This window comes from Uloborus diversus, chromosome 2 (genome assembly GCF_026930045.1).
Source record: "Uloborus diversus isolate 005 chromosome 2, Udiv.v.3.1, whole genome shotgun sequence".
NCBI classification, from domain to species: Eukaryota; Metazoa; Arthropoda; class Arachnida; order Araneae; family Uloboridae; genus Uloborus; species Uloborus diversus.
Window position 1 is genome coordinate 153805868 of NC_072732.1, and position 22928 is coordinate 153828795.

The 22928-nt window shown below is 31.9% G+C and overlaps 1 protein-coding gene across 1 annotated transcript in view; it reads left to right on the forward strand.

Annotated features, from left to right (window-relative positions):
* LOC129216093 (exportin-2-like) overlaps window positions 1-22928 on the forward strand; it is a 126236-nt gene that overhangs the window by 59426 nt on the left and 43882 nt on the right. The window contains exons 8-12 of the mRNA XM_054850243.1: window positions 9044-9133; window positions 10528-10695; window positions 12469-12598; window positions 13539-13604; window positions 20442-20551. Of these exons, the coding sequence (XP_054706218.1) occupies window positions 9044-9133; window positions 10528-10695; window positions 12469-12598; window positions 13539-13604; window positions 20442-20551 (564 nt within the window). The remainder of the gene's footprint in view (window positions 1-9043; window positions 9134-10527; window positions 10696-12468; window positions 12599-13538; window positions 13605-20441; window positions 20552-22928) is intronic.

The following is a 22928-nucleotide window of genomic DNA, read 5'->3' on the forward strand; positions in this document are numbered from 1 at the left end:
AATCTTTTCTAATTAAGATAAAGAGTTGTGGCAAGTTTCATCTGACAGCACTTTTAATGACCTTTTCAATGATATACAACATGGTTAGGTTTAAAAAAAATTTATTTTAATTAAATTTGAATTAAAATTTAAAATTTAAATTTCTCAAAATGCGCGTCCTTAATTTTTTTCAAATTTTTTTTAAAAAATGGTTATACACTACTCAAATGGCTGTAGAAGTTTCAAGATGGGCTTACAATGGGTTCATGTTGAAAAAAATATTTGAATAAACCGCTGCTGGATCTACATCACAATTACACCGTATAATATAGCATGGTTTTAGAACCAGAAAATATTTATTAAAGGGATGAAACTAATTTGGTTTTACTTGCTAGTTAAATGTCAAGTAGCTGATTCTAAGGGTTTTTGCAGTCCATTTAATTGTATTTTTTTATTTATTTACTTGTCAGGTTCTTCATTTTGATACTCAATGTAAATTACACCAAGAAACAGCAAAAACCACATCCATTTTCATATAAGTTGGTTAATCTTCCTATTTCAGGAATATCACTCCGCTCCAACCTTCCCTAAATGGCAGGACTGCCTGTTGAAACATACTTGAACTGGTAAACGTGGGTAAAAGTTTGTCAGTCGCATAACCTCAAATTTTAAATCTATCATTACTTCATTTTTTAAAATAAATGAATGTAAGAAATTTAGACAATAAATATTTTGTTCTAAGTATTTTTTATGCTTTTAAATTTTTTTAAATATAAATAAACCTTATGAAATGTAATGAAATTAATTTTGAGGCATGCTTGCTTATTATTTAAAAAAATATATATACAACTGATTAAAACCAAGTTATCAATTATTTGAATGGTTAACTTGCTAGATTTAAAAAAAAGGGGGGGGGGGAGTGTGTGAGCTATTTGGTAGTCATTAAGATGACCTCACATAGTTGAGAAAGAAAGATGAAAAAAGTAATAAATTTAGTTACCAGATCTCCATAAGGTTTCATTAGGCATAACCAAGCAAGAAGGAGTAGAACTTTGTTTATATTAAGCTACATCTGGCATATGTAGGTCTGACATATGGGCTTCATTATAATGCGCATGTCTGGATAGATTTTGTATATCACCACAGTTCCTTGTTTTAAGCTCAGTGTCAATTCTGATCAGCCTCAAGTCAGATGTGTGTTTTATTGGAGTGTGTTAAAGAGATAGGGAATATATTGAGTTTTTGTTGTGACTGCAGTATTATAGTGAATACAAGGAAATTTTAGTTTAAAATTCTTATTATTTTTAAATTCTTATTATTTTGTACATACCAAATTTAATATATTTAGTAATCACAAAAGTTGTTTAAGTATTAAGTTTTTGTAAATATAGGGTAAAATGTAAATATTATGTAAAATTTAAGATATGGCTGATCAAAGGTACTTGACTGCACAGTGTTTTAATCCATTTAAAAAGGATAATCACTGCGTTAGAGACAAAAAAAAATTACGTGAAGTTGCAGGCTGGATGACAGAATACTTGAGTGGAGTTCCAGAAAATGCTAAAATTTGCCATACTTGCAGAAAAGAATTGTCTCTTTTAAGGAAAAATGAAGACTCAGGCCAGCATATTGAAGACAGTGGATGTTCTGAAAGTTGTGATCCAAATTTTGCCCCTAAGTCAGAAATTGTTGAAACCTTAAATGTGTCTTTACAAGAATTGGGAGAGTCTCCGATTGATAAAAGGAAATCAGAAAACAAAGGTTATTCAGCAAATAAGATGAAAAAGATTAGTACTGCATTAAAATGCAAACTGTTTACTAATATTGAAACATCTTCTGAGAGTGAGCCTGAAACAGCTGAAGAAACACTTTTAAATAATTTGAAAACTAAATTCACAAATTCTTCTTCTAATGTTAACAAATTGATGATACTTACCTGCCTGCCTGAGTCATGGAGTATACGAAAAATTATGCAGGAATTCAATGCTCCTAATTACATGGTAAGAAAATCAAAAAAACTCTTACAAGATAAAGGTATTCTGGCCAGCCCGAATCAAAAACCAGGGAAAAGTCTTCCTCCTAAAGTTGCAGATAATATAAGAGCTTTCTATGAAAGTGATGAAATTAGTAGAATATTACCAGGAATGAAAGATTGTATATCTATTCGCACCGAAAATGGGGATAAAGCAAAAATATCCAAACGGTTGATTCTCTGTAATTTGATGGAGGCGTATAGATCTTATGAAGATAAATATCCCAACTTTAAGATAAGTTTCTCCAAATTTGCTGAACTAAGGCCGAAAAATTGTGTACTTGCTGGCCAGAGTGGAACTCACACGGTTTGTGTATGCACCACCCATCAAAACGTAAAGCTGATGATTGAAAATGCAAAACTTGATTTGTTAACTGATGGTAAGCTGAAGACTTATAAACATTGCATAGCTAAAATTATATGTAATCCTGCATCGATAGAATGTTATTTGGGAAAATGCTCTTTTTGTCCAGGAACTAAAGAAATCAAAGATATGCTGGAATATTCGTTTGATGAAAACATGATAGAAAAAATAACTTTTCGTCAATGGATATCAGTTGATCGTTGCAACCTGGAAACTATAGAGAAATCTGCAACAGACTTCACAGATTTATTTTGTGAAAAGCTTTTTGCTCTTGCTCGGCATGATTTTATTGCAAAGCAGCAAAGTTCATTTTTGAATGAAATTAAGAGTAAATTAGTAGATGCAGAATTTATAGTAATGTGCGACTTTTCTGAAAACTATAAATTTGTCCTACAAGATGAAGCTCAAAGTTACCACTGGGCAAGTGAACAAACCACAATTCACCCATTCATAATTTATTATATTAGTGCAGGAAAACTTGAACACATTAGTTTAGTTGTTATAACTGAATGTTTAGAACATAATACAGTGGCAGTGTATTGCTTTCAGAAAAAGCTGATTGATTTTCTAAAAGGAAAATTTGATGACAAGATTAGGAAGATTTTTTACTTTTCAGACGGTTCAGCAGCTCAGTACAAAAACAAGAAGAACTTTACCAACCTGTGTTTCCACAAAGAGGATTTTAATATAGAAGCTGAGTGGCACTTTTCAGCCACTGCACATGGTAAGGGACCATGTGATGGTATTGGTGGTACAGTAAAGAGGTTAGCAGCAAAGGCAAGTCTACAGAGACCTTATGATAATCAAATTACAACACCAGTACAATTGTATGAATGGGCTGTACAAAATGTTCCATCTGTCAATTTCGTTTATGTCACTCCAAATGAATACATGAACACTGAAAAATTCCTTGTAAATCGTTTCAATAAGTCAATAACCATTAAAGGAACACAGAAGTTACATGGATTTATTCCCGTAGCGTCTAGTACATCAAAAGTCAAAGTCAAAACATTTTCTCATTCAGCAGAATTTGTTATTGAGAGAGTAAGTTCTTCAGAAGATAGGCTCAAACTTTCAGAAATACAAGGTTATGTATGTGTAATATATGAACATAACTGGTGGCTTGCATATGTGCTTGAGAAAAATGAAGATACTGATGAAGTCAAAGTAACTTTCCTTCATCCAGCAGGACCTTCATCTTCTTTTTCTTTTCCAACACAGCCAGATACACTATGGGTATCAGTCACTCAAATATTATGTAAAGTAAACCCAATGACTCCAACAGGTAGAGCATACACACTGCCAGAAATTGAAACTCTACAAGTTATTGAAATATTCAAAACTTTCAAGTAAAGGTATGCTCTGGTAATAATTATATTTAAAATTAATACAAAATAAATTATTTGCTAGAAAAATAATTACAATAGGTTTTATTAATTTGTTCCTTCTATTTCTTAGAGCTTAAAGCATGTTATCTAATACCTATTTTGTGCTATCACTGCTTTATTCAATGATTTATTTTAATATGAAACACTTATAAGCCCACTTTCAAATTCATTCAGACATTTTAGTCAGCACTGAATAAACATTTATAATAATTTATTTATTTTTTATGCATAAATATTTTATTAAAACTAAAACCATGTTATATTATGTTATAATTGTGTTGTAGATCCAACAGTTGTTTATTCAATGATTTTTTTAAACATGAACCCATTATAAGCCCATCCTGAAACTTCTACAGCCATTTGAGTAGTGTATAAGCATTTTTTTAAAAAAATTTGAAAAAAATTGAAGACGCGCATTTTGAGAAATTTAAATTTTAAAATTTAATTCAAATTTAACTAAAATATTTTTTTCTTCGACCTAATCATGTTGCATATCATTGAAAAGGTCATTAAAAATGCTTTCAAATGAAACTTGTTTCAACTCTCTATCTTAATTAGAAAAGATTCTAGGTCATTTTGAAAATTGGTTCTTTCACGTTTTTCGACCCCTTTTTGGTAGCTTTACAGCGCTGTATCTTCAAAACCGTTTAATATTTTTCAAAAAAAAAAAATTATATTTTATTATGTCTACATAAAGACAAACTCTGTACCAAATTTCATCAAAATCTGAGAGGGTGAGGTCTGATCACTGTGTTGATTTGACACGGAATGACCCATTAGTAACTGATCTTTGTCTTTGATAAATGTTATGTTTACCATGCATGGATGTTTCCTTTTATTTTCGTGCCAAAAAATTTTGGAACAAGAAGGAGGTAAAAATCATCAAACCATTAAAATAATATTCGTTTTTATTGCTTGATTAAAATTAGAACTGACTCATCACTTTGATTCCCCCCCCCCCCCCCCCCCGGAGGTGGCTAGCGAAGGATGTATACTGAATGCAAATTTTATCTGCAAACAAAAAAAAACCGCACAAACATGTATAGCTAAGCATTAATTTTCCCAAATCCAGGGAGGGGAGAAATTGACCCCCATAAATGATGTGCCTGAAACAAAAATGTATGTTGAATGCTAAAAATACATAACATAGTACAAACCCTTTAGTTGACTTATTTCGTTATTTATTTAGTTTAATTATTTTGTTATAAATTTTATGCCCCATATTTAAGAACACATTTATTTTAGTTCTGTATTTTCAGTCGTTTTCCTTTTTTTTTTTTTTTTTTTTTTCAAATTCCAACATCTGCCTCTGGTTATGCAAGAATGCATGTCAACTGCTGATTATTTTTGACTAAAACTAATTTAATATTTGCTTTGCTTTTGTATCATAGTTTTTGATAACAGGAGCTGAAAGTGATAGTATTTTTAAATGATAAATGGATGCTCTTGAAGGAATGTTTCGTTTTTGACAAAACAAATCTGAAACAAAAATGGTTTTATTGAACCAAAATAGGAGTTTTATTATTATTATTATTTATTTATTTATTTATTTATTTTTTTGTTGATCGCAATATTGCATTTTATTCTTTCACACTTAAAAATTTTATTACTGTATTGGTGAAAGGTGTTTCTTTGTTTAGATTTTATTTTCATATTTTTGTAATTACTATCTTTGTTTCCACTAGTTTATTTTCCATACTAATGATTGTCAGTCGTCTTGACGTGAGTGTAGTCCTTCCTATTTTTTCCTACTTTTTTAAGCGATTTTTTTCCTACTTTTCCTACTTTTTTAATTTTTGATTCCTTATTTCCTACTTTTTCCCCTCAAAAAACCACTTCGGGGTCTGCAACTGCAAATTTTTCATTTTATGAATTTTTGCCATCTATTGTACTTAAGCTTTATTGTACGAGCTTGCTTACTTGGTCTCAGCTGAAAATAAAGCATAAGAAGAAAAGTTGATTCTCTCTCTTGTAATTATGGAATCCCTCAAAACATATTTCTTCAAATATTTCAAACTCTACATTAAGTTCTGCAGATAATACCCTTTATCTTCTCACAATAGTATAAATATATTTAGGGTTAGAAATGTGCAAATTTCATTCATGTACAAGAAAGTTTTGTTTTTACATTGGTATTTTTTACAAATCAAAAAAAAAAAAAAAAAGTCAGAATAAGGTATGTTTAATATTTGTTTATTTGCTATAAACTTTTAAAGTTAAATTAAAATCGAAAGAGTGGTCAGTTTTTCTCCTGCTTTTTTACTACTCTCACAATACAGTGAGGAACTTAATAACTAGTAACATTCATTTTATTCAATATTATGATAGGTAATAATCATAGTTTAAGCAAGGACACTCTCACACACACACAAAAAGGAAAGAAAAATTTTAAAAATCAGTATACGTTCCAAAGGTCCTTTAAACACCATCTATTGATGTAAACGCTAAGAAAGAATTTATTCACAATAATGAGAATACATTTAAAAAAAAAAAGTTTTTTATTCCAGACAGCCATTGTAAGTGTCAACGTTACCAAAACACAAAATTTGAAGTGTCTTTAAACTTTTAAAATATTTTTTATTAAGACAAATTTAACTTAAATCGGAATGTCTGCTAGAAATTTGACTAAACACATGAATATTTTTTTTTTAGGTACTCAAGAAGAAGTTAGCCTTTTAATTATTACTAATATAACAACCAATATAAGTGGTAATACAAATGTTGCTGGCCCATCAAATTTGAAACGCAGTACTTCTTCCCTTCCCCTTGTATCTGCGAAAGACAAAAAATTAAAAACTCAAGATTTGTCTTCCTTCGTTGTAAAGACTTCACCTGGTCAGAAGGAAATAATTGACCATCATATTGCAAAGTACTTTTTTCTAACAAACAATCTTTTTGTTGTGTAGAAAATCCACATTTTAAAAACTTGATCGAGATACTCCGCCCTGGATATATTCCACCTAGAAAAACTGATTTAGGGGGTACTTTACTAAATAAAATTTATCAGTCGGAAATGGAAAAGTGCCATGATGATTTGAAGAATAAAACTGTATGTATGTGTTTAGATGGGTGGTCTAACATACATAATCAACCCATTGTTTGCATTTGTGTGACTACTATGGAAGGAAATGTACATTTGGTAGACACACTTGACACTTCTGGAACCCCCCATACTGGTAATAACTTAGAGGGTTTTGCAGTTACTGCCATAAAAAATGCACAGGACAAATTCAACTGCCGTATTCGCAGTTTTGTAAGTGACAACGCTGCTAATATGATAAGCATGAGCCAAACATTAGCAGCGGAATCAGATGACTCCATAGATGTAGTGTGCTATGGTTGCTCAGCGCATCTTTTGAATTTACTAGCAAAGGATTTAAATCTTCCTTGTGTCACGGAACATGTAATGAAAATAATCAAACATTTCCGTAATCACCACTTTGCAAGAGCAAAATTTAATGAAAGCAAAGGAGGAAAAGGGGTTGGGCTACAGTTGCCCTCAGAAGTACGTTGGAACTCTATGTGTGATTCTTTATAGAGTTACATTAAGAACTGGCCTATTTTGATGCAAATTATCGAAGAAAACAGAGATGCTTTTGATGAAGACATAAAATCCAAGCTCATAAATATGGGAATCAAAAGAAATGCAGAGGAATTATTGCTTCGACTTAAACCTTTTCAGTTGCATTAGATCGAATGCAGAGTGATAGCTGCAGTATTGCAGATGCAGTAAATATCTGGAAAAATTTAGAAACAGATCTGAAAGAAAACAAAGTATTTAACTCTAAGAAATCAGATGTATATAGATCTTTCAAAAAAAGATATGACCTAGCATTAACAACGGCACATTTCTTGGCATATTTGTTAACCCCATCATTCCAGCAAGAAAAACTATCTGTTGAAGAAAAAGACAAGGCAATTGAATTTGTCAAAGATAGTTACAATGACACATCTTTAATGGCTATTCTTTTGAAATTTTTTGTTCGTGCAGAGCCATTCAATGGACCATTATTTGAAGATGATGTTCTAAAAAATATCAGTGAGTTAGATTGGTGGAAGTCTTTATCAGCTGTAAAAAATGCTTGTATTTCTACAAAAGAACTGTTAGTGATTGAACAGCTCATCACTGCAAAGGTTACATCTGCAGGGGTGGAAAGAATGTTTTCCACCTTAGGCTTTGTGCACAGCATGTTAAGAAACCAGCTGGGGGTGGAGAAAGCTTCCAAACTAGCATTCATGTTCAGATCTTTAAACAGATAAATAATGCGTCAAAAAAAATCTATATCAACTGGGAATTTACCAGATCCATCTGCAAAAGGTTGTTGAATATATTTCTTTTTCAATTTCACTTGGGTTGAAAAAATCATTTAATTTCAAAAACTTTTACTTATAAATTTTTCATGTACATTGTGTTATACTACTTAATTTCTTTACTTTCTCTATTTTTTTTCTATATGTTTCAATTATGTTTTTGATATTAAAAACCACTTTGCCAATTAAAAGTGAAATGAACAAAATGTATTTGCATTTAATTTAGTTTACATCATAGTGTTTTGGTGAAGCGTTACTTGAAAGGTATTTTTGTATTTAAAAAGAAAAGGAAGGTAAGTTGTTCATAAATGTATATCAATTAAAATCGGAACTTTCTAACTTTTACTTTCAAAAAAAAAAAAAAAAAAAAAAAAATCCGATTTAAATCAAAAAAATCTGATTTGAATAAAAAAAATCCAATTTTTTTTATTTTTTTGAAAAAAATCATGATTTTTTTATACCCTGATTTCAAATTTTATAATCATTTCTGTTTTCTTCATGATTTAAAATGTTTTATTTTATTTTTATAAGCAATTTGAGTTTTATAAACTATCGGCAAACAGCATTTTATAGCGATAGTCCCGAGTATCCCGGATATTTGGTTTTCTGCTGTATCTGCTATAGAATGATTTATTAGAACTTCATCAGTTGAACATTTATAATACCTTGATGCTTTTTCTCAATTAAAAAAAAATCGGTCAAATTTTCAGCATTAAAAAAATCAAAATTATTTTACCGAGTGAAAGTTTTCTCACATAACTTATAATTAGAGGTGCATTAATTGATTTGCGACCATTACCAAAAAAAAAAAGTACTGATCTTTAATTGCTTTGAAATTGTAAGAGTACAATGAATTTACTTAATTTTTTCAGGAACTGCATATGTTGCAAGTATTATATTCAAAACAAGTTTGAGTGCATGTATTTCTCTCATGCAGTCTCATTTAATCTTATATATTTTTTCCTCTAGGATTTACCTGAATTTTTTGAAGATAATTTAAAGACTTGGATGAGTTATTTTCTAAAGCTTCTGACAGTGGACAATGAATTGTTGAAAACAGTAAGATTTTCTTGATTAAATTAGAAGGAAACAAAATCTGATTTTACATGTTTTAATTTTGTTGAAATATATTCACATTAGTATTATATATTTAATTTTATATTGCTCTCATCTGTTTATAACGTTGTCCTTGTTGAAATTAAAATTTTTGTTTTTGACATTATTGTTACAATTAGTATTATGAAACAAAACAATTTTGTTATGGTTTTTGCTATGTAAGTTGACTATTTGGACTGTGAAAAGTTTTTTTTTTTTTTTTTTTTTTTTTTAATAATCTCAAAATGGTTTCTACTGATTCTACCACATTGTTCATTGTTTAAGCTTTTAAACACTGATTGGCAATGAAGTGAAGGACTGTAATGAAATCTTATGTAAGTTATGTTATGTATTTCACAACTGCGGTTGTAAAAAAGGAGAGGGAAAAAACTGTGGATTTGCCTTTTCAAGTTCTGTATTTAGCTTCATCTGTTTAGTTTACTTTAAAATTTCCATTCGTTAACGTCTTGTTTGAAAATAAACTATAAGAATAGATAGGTACAGGTAAAATTGTAGAATTTTTTTTTTTTGCCCATTGAGTGAAACTTTCAAAACTTTTGTGAAATAAAATATAGCAACTATTTAAATTTTTTTTTCTTATTTGTCAACCAAAAATGTTTTTTTCTTGTGTTTCTCTTATCTTAAACATTGAAGCCATCAGATAGCAGTAGAATTGTGCAATTTTTTGGGACTGTTTTTGCTTTAAAACTCTATATAATTCAAAAATTGGGTGATTGAATTCAGTTGTTGCTGCAGATAGAAATTTAATTAACGTTGAGGGGGGGGGGGTAGGAAAGCCAGTGTTACAACAGGTTTTTCACGAGGCAAGGAAAACCTGGAATTCTCGGGGAATGTTATTTTAATCCAAAAACTTTTTAAAAAATCCTAAATTGCGTCAAAAATTATTTTTCGCGTCATGAACTTATACTATAAGTAGATACTATGCTTGTTTAAATTTCTCAACATAGTCCTTAAAGAACTTTACTATTTGAAATGGACTAATGAAGAAATTCCTTTGCATTAATATTTTTTAGAAAGTTAAAAAAAATGATCACTGAAGTTGATATTAAAATGCTTAATAGTTTGATATTACATTTCTTGCAAAGGCAATCTTAATTTTAGATTGATAAAAAGCAAGCCAATAATTCAAAATTAATCTAAAATGTTGTGGAAATTTTCTGTAAAAGTCAGGAAATTAAATTTCTGAAAGGAGTAGGAACCGTGTTTGTTTTGGAAGGTAGTCAGGAATAGGGATTTACTTTTTGTTAAAATTTGCATTATAAAATTAAATTTTTTTGTTACATTATGTTACCTATTTTATGTTACATTGATGTTTCTTTTGAATTAAATCATTGTAGGATGATGAAGAAGCTGGTCTTCTTGAACAACTTAAGTCACAAATATGTGAGAATATAGGTCTGTATGCTCAGAAATATGATGAGGAATTTTCAGAATATCTACCAGGTTTTGTTACAGCAGTGTGGTCGCTACTTACTACAACAGGTCAACAAGTAAAATATGATTTAGTAAGTATACACCTATTTGTTGGAATGAAGTATAAAATGATAACTAAATAAATGCTTAAATGATAAATAAAGGCTAAAAAGGATTTTTTGTTCTTATGCATAATTTTGTTCACATTGAAGAAACTAATGCAACAATTCAAGATTACATTTACATTTGTTTAAAGCGTTTTAATAAGAGTGTTATAACCTCATTCTATTACTTTTAAATCAAAGAATTCAAAAAATAGCAGTACTGAGTACTTCCAGTTTTCCGAATATTTCATGGTCCGTGAACTGAATGGTCCGCTTCTACTGTATGTGATAATGCAAAATTCTTCAAATTCAGGTTCATTGAATTTACGCTAAAGGGCATATTGCAGGCAGGTTGCCAATGGGGCCCATATGCAAAATTTTAAGGGGGGATCAGATATTCCCCCCCATGGTTTAGCAGGATTAAAATAATTCCCCACAGAAACTAATTTCAATACATATTAGAGTTATTAAAATTTGACATTTTTTATAACTTATTCATTAATGGCTGAAGAAGAAATGGTTTTACATTTTTGCAAAGAAAAACGTACTAAAAGCAAGGAAGTTCTAATTTCTAGGGGGGGGGGCTTGAGCCCCTACTTGCACCCCCCCCCCATATGAGCGGTGATGCGGGTTGCATGAGCCGCTAAAGATGGCTAATCTAGCCACCCTGGAGGCTAGTACGATTATAAAGGATGTTTCTAACAGAGGTAATAAATGGAATTTTTTCACAAAATATAATTAATGGTTAATTAAGAAAATTTCAGTGTCATGGAGTTGGTAGGAAAAAAAAACAATTTTAAAGTAATTTTGATTATTTAATATTTTAACCCAATGATTAACATAAATGTTAGTTCTGATCAGGGCCTAATTTGCATGGGAGCCCCATTTGCATGGGGGTACTGAGCTACTGCACGTCTTTTCAATTTTATGCAAATTTTAAGTTAAAGCAAAAGTAAAGCTATTTATATGTAAAAACTAGATGTGGGTGCTATAAGGCTTCTGCACTTTTGGTAGAAATCAAGCCGTAGTTCTGATACTAAGACAAATGTTTTACTTCCTGTTTAATAATCCAACGTTTTGTGAATGATAACTGAAGATATGATATAATATTTGAAATGCAATTTCAAATTCTAGACATGACTATGACATAACAAAGCTTAATTCAAAATATAATTATTACGTTTTGTGTGATCTATCTCTTATATCGGGACTCGGTCAGGAGATTTTTTTTTGAAATGGCCCTTTGGCTAGAAAGTTTGTAGACCCCTATATCAAGCCTGTTGTTTTTTTATGGAAAGTGAAAAGCACCAAGTCTCAATTCATTGTATTTGTCTTAATTTCTCATGAATAGTTGAGTTTAAAAATATATATATATATATATATATACACACACACATAGTGTCAAAAAGTAAGATTTCTGATTGTTTCATCAAAATTTGAAAGCATCAAGCTAAGTGCCTTGTTAGTTTGACATGGCACCGACATATTTGCAAATAGATAGCAGACAATTTTCTGTTCAAATATAAAATAATACATATCTAGCACCTAGACCTAATGTTTAAAAATCACTGCGCTTTTTTTTTCACATATTCATGTTAAGATAAATTCTGAAAGTTTTTGATTGAAATATTAAAATAAAGTAAAGTAGAATATGTTACATGTGTGTGTTAATGTGAGTATTTGTCTGATTGCTTTTTATTGTATTTTTTAAAGTTTCATACTTGTGTTTTTTTATTCATTATTAATTTATTAATTTTACAGCTCGTAAGTAATGCTATTCATTTCCTTTCATCTGTGGCTGAAAGAAATAACTACAAACATCTCTTTGAAGCGTCAGACGTGCTTAGCTCAATATGTGAAAAAGTAATCATCCCTAACATGGAATTTAGAAGTAAGTGCTTGTCTTTGGACAAGTTTATGTGTGTGAATTTCTGTTTCCTATAAGTAAACTGTCTTATCTAACAAGCATAGATTTTTTTATGACCTTAAATTGAACATTCTTTCAATCAGATGTTATTTTTGCTTGCCTAAATTGCAATAGCTATGTGTAAGCAATTTAACCACTTATAGTTTTTTTTTCCTCATCTCCCCCTGCAAATTTTTGAAAGGATGGTCCTGTAAGTATTCAGTAAATAAATGAAAATGACTAACTTCATTCTCTGTAAAATATATTGTTAATTTTCTGTAAATTGTACAAATTTTAAGAGAAAATTCTCCGAATGTTCAGTTTATCAGCTCTGGTAGCAGTTGCATGAAGTATTTCTAGATTCCTTAAAGTTATAGAATTCCCAAGGTACCGCAATGTAAGAACTGGTTTTGAAGTAAATGATGTTTTTGTATTGTGCTTTTTCCTCGTTTTTTTTGTTAATAGTATATACCACATTCCAGTATAACTTCATGTGAACTTGATGGTGTACTTTTATGTCATGTTTCTCAGCTAATTAATATTATACATCTAATTTATGTTTTCACTCGAAATACAAAAGTCAATTGACCCTCCCACTTTCTATATTAACAGATTTTAGCTATTTGTGAAAAAGTATGGCTTTATTCATTCTGATATCATTCACTATGCTACTTCTTTTAATACATAGTCATATCAAGCATACTCTATTAGTGAGAAGGTGTTTTTAGTACATGTTTGTTAGAGCTGTTCCCAAAACTTAAAAATTTGATTTTTAATTTGTTTTTTATTTCTGTTTGTATTAAATTTTGATAAAAGTGCATTTAAATGTAAAAACTTCTTTTTACATTTCATTTATACTTTCTTGCTTTATTTGCAAATTCTTGTACTGTTTTTTGTTCTTATTTTTATATTGCATTTTATATAGCTTGTGATGAAGAATTATTTGAAGATAATCCTGAGGAGTATATCAGAAGAGATATTGAGGGATCAGGTGAGAATTCTATCTATATATAAGTGTTATAAAATGACCTGTTTGTTTGTGGCACTTATCCTGGGAAAACTAAGGCCTAGACGCATGAAATTGGTGTACAGATATACTTTTGCTGAATTTTTGCACCCTGAGCCCTAATTTTTGATAATTTAAATTTTATGAATATCTTCTGAGAAAACGGTAGGACACCCAGAGGTCATTAAATGATCCCCAAATCAAAATAAAACCGTAGGAAGCTTAAAGCATTATTTATTCGCTGAACTATTGTTAAAACCATAGCATAATTTAATAATTTTAGACATTGAAATTTACTATTAGACATAATTACAATACATAAACTAACTCTTTATCACACTTATTAGGGTGGTTCGATTTTAACCTCTTTTTTGAAATCAAAAATGCCTGTGGTGGGAGAAGTGGTATATTAGCATCAAATACTTGTGTAAAAATTTTTTGGGAATCAAAATATATTTAGATCCCCCGCTAGCCCCTTAAAGTTTCGCCTGATACGTAAAAATTGATATTTTTTTGAAAATTATAAAAATTTCTTATGTATAATTTTTTTAATCGCATGTGGTGGGAAAAGTTGTGTATAGACTTCTAATGTTCATTTAAAATATTTTTGGCTAATTAAAATATATTGAGACCCTCCACCAGGTCCCTGAAGTTTTGCCAAATATGTAAAAATGGACTTATTAAAAACATTTTTTTAATCAATTCATATGTTTTTTTTTTCATTGCCTGTAGTGTAAATAGTTGAACAGTAAGATCGTTTGCTTGTGAACAAAATGATAAATTACTACGTCATATTATTTTTAAAACCCTTTTCAGGTCTTTGAAATTTGCGTAATTTGATTTTTTTTTCTTGGTACTTTCTGCTTAGTTTTGACTGTCAGTGACAGATGGTGCGATTGCGCGTAATATAAGGGTTTTTCTTGGTTTCCCTTCAGTTTCACCAATATTTCATTCCCCCCTCCTTTTTTTCAGTTTTAATCATACCTTTTGATACATTTACAGGAGGAGGAAACTTGAAATGTCGGCAAAACTGGGGATCAACCTTTATTTTATTCTGTGATATAAGGAAACTATTTTCATCACCCCACCCCCCGTCTCTTAAATCGGCCTGTTCTTGGCATTTATCCAAGCAAAAATGAACCACGCAGAAATCAATATGTTCTAGTTTCAATCAATATGTTCTGGAAATTTTACAAAAGTATTGTGCACCAAACCACCAAATAAGCTATCTCATGCAGGTGACTTACAACAACAAACAGAGTACGTTCATATCCTGCTACACAAGAGCCATCATATGAAGTAGACTAAACTGTTGTGGAATCCATTGTAAAAGTGTATGCAAAAGTTTGATTTGTCTCCAAACTCAGTCTTCATGCACAGCCGGTGCACAGCATCTTTTAAAAGTTGTCCACTACTCAAGATATATCAGCGATGATCTGAAATCAGTAGTTGATCCTGTTATTCAAAATAGTTTTTATGGTCATTAAAAAAAAAACCTGTTGATTACCATGAGCAACAACACACTATGCTCTGAAGAAATTAGGCCACAGAACAATCCTAAAGACTAGGACTCGACCGATGCATCGGCGCCGATGGTTCAACAATTTAGCCATCGGCATCTGCATCGGCAGCCGATGCTAACTTGCAGGAAACATCGGCCCATCGGCCTTAAAAAACATCGAAAAGCCGATGGAATTGGCCGATGTTTTTGAAAAAAAAAATGACCTTTGCTGTTTTACTTTTTAATACAAAGTAAAGGGAGTTACTGTTTTCATACAAAATTGTTTACTTAAATTTCAGTATGACACCCCTAACAGTCGTCACCCCTGAAAGAGTTTTTAATACTGCATTCTTAGGTACCAAACAAGTTAATTATTGCTTTGTTTCTTGCATCTGGATGTACATATGTATCTCTCATAAGTTATAACTCAAAAATGGTAAGCTGTAGAAGGATAAATTTTCGCATGTGGGGTGTGCGTACGTTCCAGTTGTGCACTTCCCTTTTGTTTTTGATCGCGTGTTCTGAAAAGCCTGTTTACTCATTTTGGGGCTATTAATTACTTATTTCAATGCAAAACTAATATAGCGTCTCAGACTGACGATCATTTGGTGATATATTGCCGATTTAGAGACTATGGAAACAAATATGAGATGGCGAAACCGATTTTTGTGTCATTTTATTAGATTCCAGTTGAACCGAAGATAATTTTTAATTTTTCGATATTTGTAATATGAATCACAGTAATGCAATCTTTTCTGTATCGCTTCGGCGGAGTTACAAGTTTGAGGCCCGTCAAAATACATTTTGGGACCCTATTTCTCTATCATAGAAGTTGTAAAACATTTATCAGAAGAATTTTTGTAACTCCTACGGTGTCTCTGTGGTTATGAGGCCTCTCGCGCAATTGCAACATTTGCTATATTTTAAATCCGCCACTGCACGTCAAAACAAACTCGGATGCAAGTTTTGAAAGGGTTTTTCTACTCAATGTTTATGATTATTTTGAACTCTATTTTTTATGACTATTTTTTTTATTTCCGAGAACACTTGCGTGCCCCTCCTCCCACTCCCTCAATTTCTGAAATCAAACTCTAGTTGTACTCCTGACTTGTTTAAAACTAATACCATTCATAAAACTAGGGTTTTTTTTTCAAACTTTATCTATTGTTTAGGAAGACATTAGAGCATTAATGTAAGAAATTGATTGAAGACGTTTTGAATAGTGACATAATTCGGAAATCAAACTGACTTGAATTTTTTCTTCGGAAGTGCTGAAGTAGATTCAGAAACTCTTCCGAGGCGTTGGTGGTAGCGGTTCTGTACTAAAACGAGCTAAAGTGTGCATCACATGAATTCTTTTTACCCCAACTTAATGTTATTTCCCCATTATTGGCAATTTTAATGTGATTCAATAGTTAAAACTCTTTAAATATCACCAACTGTGGGCAAATTGAAACCAGATTAAAAAAAATAATAAATATATTTTTTAAATCGCCAAATTTGTCGCCAAGTTGGTAACAAAACTTGGTGACCAAAAGACTGGCAAATTATCGTCAAGTGTCCGCCAAATTATAACACCACTTGAGTTTGCATCGAAATTAACAATTATTCCCCTCCCCCAAAAAAGAGGCAAAAGACCCCTCTAAAAACACCCGATTGCAACCAAAAGAGGAGGTGCACAACTAGACCCCACCAGGAGTCTACGTACCACATTTCAACTTTCTAGGACATACCGTTCTTGAGTTATACGATATACATACATACGGACGTTCAAGCTGACTATTTTGTAGATAGATGTGCTTCGGTAATGTGAACTGTTCAGGATAAGGATTTATAAAACTTGTCCTCGAACTTTTAGATCATACGTATGAGTTTTCAATTTACTATTTCATAACGTTTTTGAGTGACGCAATTTTATGCGCATGAAGACATCACAAGAGAATTTGCGATAATTAGCTGAGGAGGGTTCAAAATGGATATTTCAGTCATCTATATGTTCTTAGGTACATATGCATGTACAGATGTGGCGAAAAAACTTAAAGTATAAATTGGGTAATCGTAGAATAGAAATTTAAGTCGAAATCTGATTTTTTTTTTGTGATTACAATTCCTTATTTAAAGAAAGGAAGTAAAGTGAAATGAATCAATGATTCTTTAAATCCCTGACAATCTTATCAATTTATTTGTTTCTTTTTTTTTTTGCCATCGGCCAACAGCATCGGCAATCGGCCATTTGGAGGAAAACCATCGGCCATCTTTGAACAATCGGCCAACAATCGGCATCGGCCAAAAAATGCCATCGGTCGAGCCCTACTAAAGACCCAAACTTTTACTAATGAATCTGCTGGTGATTTTGTCATTTCAACTCCCAATTTTCAAGCAAAAGACTAGACAGAATTGATCCATCTGCAAAATTGTATACTTTTGAGAAAATGGATCAAACTAGTGACATTATTGAAAGTGAGTATTGGAATTGACACAAGAACAAGATGTATAAGGAATAGTTAAGTTAATAACAAAAGAGTCTGCATCTGTTTGTGGAGTAACAAGTTGTGATGGCTTTATGTGCACAACATTGGCTCTTGAAAATTAATGAGAAGACGAAAAGCAATATTAGTTGTAAAATTTCTACATTGCAGAAATAAAAAAAACTTCTGTGCCTAAATTGGATGCTTGGGAGGGCGCTATGGTAGAGTTCAAATGTAAGCACCTCCTCATGGGGAATTCAAATTTATTTTCCAATAGTTTTGCGAAAACAAACGAAAAGCTGTTGTAAAACAGCAACGCAGATGGAGTATCATCGGTTCTCTGTTGCTTTCATCTTTTCGACTTTAGTTTTAATTCCAAAGAATTGAAACTAAAGTTCAAAAGATGAAAGCGAAAAAAGTGAAAAGGACTTTAATTTAAAAAAAAAATAATAAAGTGTTTAGTAAAATTTTTTAACTGTTAATAAAAACTACAAATATTCCAAATTTTGCCTTTGGGGGGGGGGGGGGCATGGTACAATATCAATATTTTTTTTGCAAGGAATCTTACTAGCCAACCATTTTCTCACGGCAGATGATTAAAAAATGTGTAAGAAATTTAAAAATAAGAAGTAAAGCCAATTTTTACATGTTTTACAAAACTTCAAGTCTATGATCAGGAGTCTAAATATGTTTTGATTACCAATTTTTTTTTCACACGAACATTAGATGTCAATACCCAATTTTTCCCACCGTAGGGACATAAAAAAATTATAAGAAATTTTTACAAATTTCTAAAAATTGTCAATTTTTACATATTAAGTGATATTTCAAGGAGCAGGGGGGGGGGGAACTAAATATATTTTGATCTCCAAAAAAGTTTTTGATGCCAATACACAACTTTTCCCGCCACAGGCGTTTTGGACTTAAAAAAAAAAGAGTTAAAATTAACCCACCCTAACACTTATGTCTCCACTCTGCTCCTGTAGTGGAGTGTAGAATGTATACAAGCAAAAACTAAAATGCAAATTTTAAATCACTAAATTAACCGGCTTAGCTATATGAAATAATCTGTTGAACAAATGTGTGGAGTAACTTCACACAAGTTCATTTCTGCTATCGCAATTTTTGCAAATTGTTTGTTTTTGAGATTATGATTTCTGTTACTTGTTGCTTTCATTTTGAATATCAAGAAAGTTATGCACTGTAGCCATATTACATTCTTTTTTTTTAAAGTAAGTGTTAAATTCCATCTAACCAACTATCGGAAAAATTTGCGAACACCACCATTTCGCACTTTTTGCATATTCAGACTTTTACTGCTATTTTGTCCCTATTTTACAAAATTAGAGCAGAATGTGTGAGTGTTAATTTCTTGAGTGTTTGTTTAAAAGGGTTGGACTAAAATCGGGAAAATATTCTTGTTTTCTTGTGTTCTTTTGCAAGAGTTGTCTGGCAGAGATTTTCCGAAATTCTGCCCAGCAAATAAGTTGAACCTCCAACTTCTGATCTCAATTTTTGTGCAAAATTTCTGAACTTATGCACGAGAATATACAGCTGTTGAAACTTGATTTTTAGTTCTGCAAAGCTTACGTATTTTTGAATCTGCACAAATTGCAGGTGTAAATGAATGATCAGACCAGTTTTGTTTGAAAAAATCCCCCCCCCCCCCCTTCATAAGTTTCAAATTCAACCTAGCTTGATCCGTTTCAGTTGATCTGTTTGTACGATTTGCTGGCATATTTAAGTAATCCATTCGTGCTGATGTGTGATTTTTCTTCATGTATACTTTATATTCACTGTTATCATTTTAGCTATAGTTTGAATGTATGCAAGTATTATTGACTTTTTAAGCTTTGCACAACTAGTATTGCTACCTTAATTCCGGTTAATTCACATAATTTGCTTATCCATCCTATTCCGTGGAGCTTCCTCATAGTTTCCGAAAATTTCAGTTTTAAGAAAATTGGCTTGATTCCACTATCATTGCTGACTCAATAATACTATCAAAGTTTGACATTGTAGTTTTACTGTACCTTTCAAGAGCTTTTAACAAGCTACATTAATGAAAATAAAGTAGTCTCAAAAATTTAAGGTAATTGGGGCTCGCCCAACCTCGGCTCAGATTATCCAAAACATTCTATGGACTACATAAGGACATGTGCTGTGTTCTTCCTTACGCTATGAAAAAGAAATATTGTTTCCTCTAAAAATTTATCACTCAAACATCAACATAAATTTATGTTTTAATTAACCCTAAACAAGTTCTGATTATTTTTTTTCTTGACGTCTGCACGTACTTGTGTGTAAACTTGCAGGCAACCAAAAACTGCCCTTTGATCGTCCTCAAATAAGTTTGGTTGTGACATTTGCTTCTATGTGTGAGCGTATGTATGTACCTCACATGATAAAAGTTGTGTATTGGCTTTCTACAGCTTCAAGTTTTGCACTTCCCTTTTAAATTGCAATCGGATATTCCAAAAAGAGCTGCTTGTTCGTCCTATAAGGCAAAACATTGTTTTAATTTCAAGGGTTTTTTTTTTGTATCAACCTACTTTCTCGAAGGCATTTCTTAATCCATCTCCAGCAGTCAAAGAATATTTCATGTCACTTGACAAGTGTTACTGACATAATTTCATTTTCAGATTGAAACATTTTTTGTCTATAAAAAGTATACATTAAAAATATCAACAAAGCACCTTGGATTAAGCAGAACCTCGGACTTTTGAGACTCGGATTTTCGATATTCTACTTTATAACTTCTTGTTATTAATAATATATTTTTAATGGCAAAAGGGAATAAACTAAAGGATGATGAAGTACTCTGATTTTATTTTTCTTTCTTTATTTTTGCAGATGTTGATACTCGAAGAAGAGCAGCGTGTGATTTAGTTAAAGCATTAGCAAAGCACTTTGAAGCAAACATTACCCGTGTATTTTCTGATTATGTAAACAGTATGCTGCAAGTAAGTAACAAATTTTTTATATAAAAGAATGGCATGCTGTTTTATAATTGTTATATCTATTTTCTAGGGTATTAGCATTGATAAAACTTTGTTGTGTTTTAGAAGTTATGAGAGAAGTGATAAGAGCCTTGCAAATTTCGTAAGAACCCAATCAGGCTGCAGGATTGAGGATATTCCACTGTTTAAATTCTCGCTCACTTGATTCCCAAAATCGTTCTGCCCTAAATTTAGATTTGCCAAATGATAAATTGGTTAAAAAAAAAAAGGGCACTTTCCGTACTCGAAATAGGAAGGAATGTCCCAAAGAGTGGTTGTACAAAAGTTGCTTCAGTATCAAGGGGAAAGGTTATTACAAGGTAAAGATTATATGAGGTAGTGAGAAGCAAAGGGAGGCAAGTGGCAAAATTAAAAATTTGTAGATAACCAGTACAAAAGGTATGTGAACCTCTCCTCTGTCTTGGGGCAAGAGATTGTACTAGTAGCCCTTGGTAGGTGCTGCTGTACAGCTTGATTTAGAAAAAAAATTTCAATGAAAGCCGACCTGGGATCTGATCTTTGAGCACGTTTTACTCAAAACTTGAAAATGTCCACTTACATCCCTTTGCTTCTCACTGCCTCATATGACAATCACAAAATATGCCAAAAGACCATTACAAGGTAAAGAGTCTGTGCTTAAATGTCGGTTGAATGTGAATGGGGGATATAAGCTTCATTAACTCCTCTTTCAAAAAGTTTTTGCGCTGAGTGTTATAACTTTAAAGAATGTAATTTTTTGAGAATGAGGTTATTTTCAAAGGGGAATTCGCAATTTTGAAATTCTTTTCTGATTAAATGTCTCATCAGTACAATTCAGCTGTTTTGAAAAAAATTTTGATTTCATGAGTGGGGAGGAGATATTGGTTGCAGCTTTTCTGTATGCTTATTATTAATTTCTTACAATGCTGATACAACCTTCAGTTTTGAAAGCATTCTCCTTTTTTCAACTGCTGTGACACTTAAACAAGAAAGAACCCATACTGTTGTTTGGAGACCACGGAATATACTGAGAGCTGTGTTTTAACAAATATGTAATATAAAAAATTTACACCATCGGAGGATTAATAGACTTAAGTGCCATCCAACATAAAAAGTTAACAGAACTTATTAGTACTCTTTGCTAAGATAGGATTCCATGTCTCCCAATGGATTTATAAATGCATCAAACATGTAGGAGGTATTACCTCCTGCTCTTGGTGATGGCTAAACTGCTAACTGCTCTTAGTGATGGAGCTAATTGTGATTTAAGTATCATTGTTTTATTGAAAGGATTAATAATAAAGATATACTAGATATGCAAGCAAGGTCCTAGTCTGTGATTTCCTGATTTACACTGATGAAATTTTAGCAGAAACTTTGGTCTTCTCAGCAACCAACCACAGTAGGCAAGGTAGTCTCAGCAGTAGTTGCCTTATTGATGTAATGCTGTTTACAAAGTGGCGAAATTATGCTGTAAGTTGTAGAAGTTCCAACCTTCAGCAGAGAAAGATGAAATGAATTAAATTTAGTCACTTAATAAATGCATGTTTTGATGAAAGTTAAATTGTTTTAAGTTATTGAGCTGTGTAATAAAATTTTAATAATGATTTTTCATCAAGTAAATGATTTCTTAATTTAATTCTTTGCTTTAACCAGATTTTCAATTGACCAGATTACCTACAGTCCGAATTGAGCTAGTTAATCGGAAGCTGAATTACCGATAAGGCCAAGAGAATCTTTTGGTCTTGTAGACGAGCAATTGGTATTAATTGGGGTTTTTCTCCAAAAATCGCCCACTGGGTTTATATTAGAGTAATTGTACCTACAGTTACGTATGGGGCAATTGCCTGGTGGGGTAAAATCTGTACCAGTACGGCTGAGGGTTGCCTCGCCAAAGTACAAAGGATGGCTACTATTACTATCACTAGTGCCATGAGAACTACTCCTTCCCATAGCCTTGAGCTCCTTCTTAGCCTTCTTCCGTTGCATAAGCAAGTGGAAATGGAGGCGATTCTGTGTGCATACCGCCTCAAGCTCATGGGTCTCTGGAAGTCCCCTCGTTACCTGTCTCTGTACGATAAACTGTGTGTGCAAAGACTAGTAAGCATCCTTACTTTATGATGCCTTCTGACTGGATGTTAAAACAATTCAGCTTTAATGCCAATTATAACATTCTGTTTCCGTCCAGAGAGCAATGGAAGGATGTACAGGATATCATTGGCAATGCACACGAAATCTGGTTTACAGATGGTTCCAGGACTGCATCTGGAACTGGTTCTGGTGCATATTGCAGCAGCAATAACACTAATCTGTGCTTCTCTTTAGGGAAGCTTGCTACTGTCTACCAGGCAGAAACTTTAGC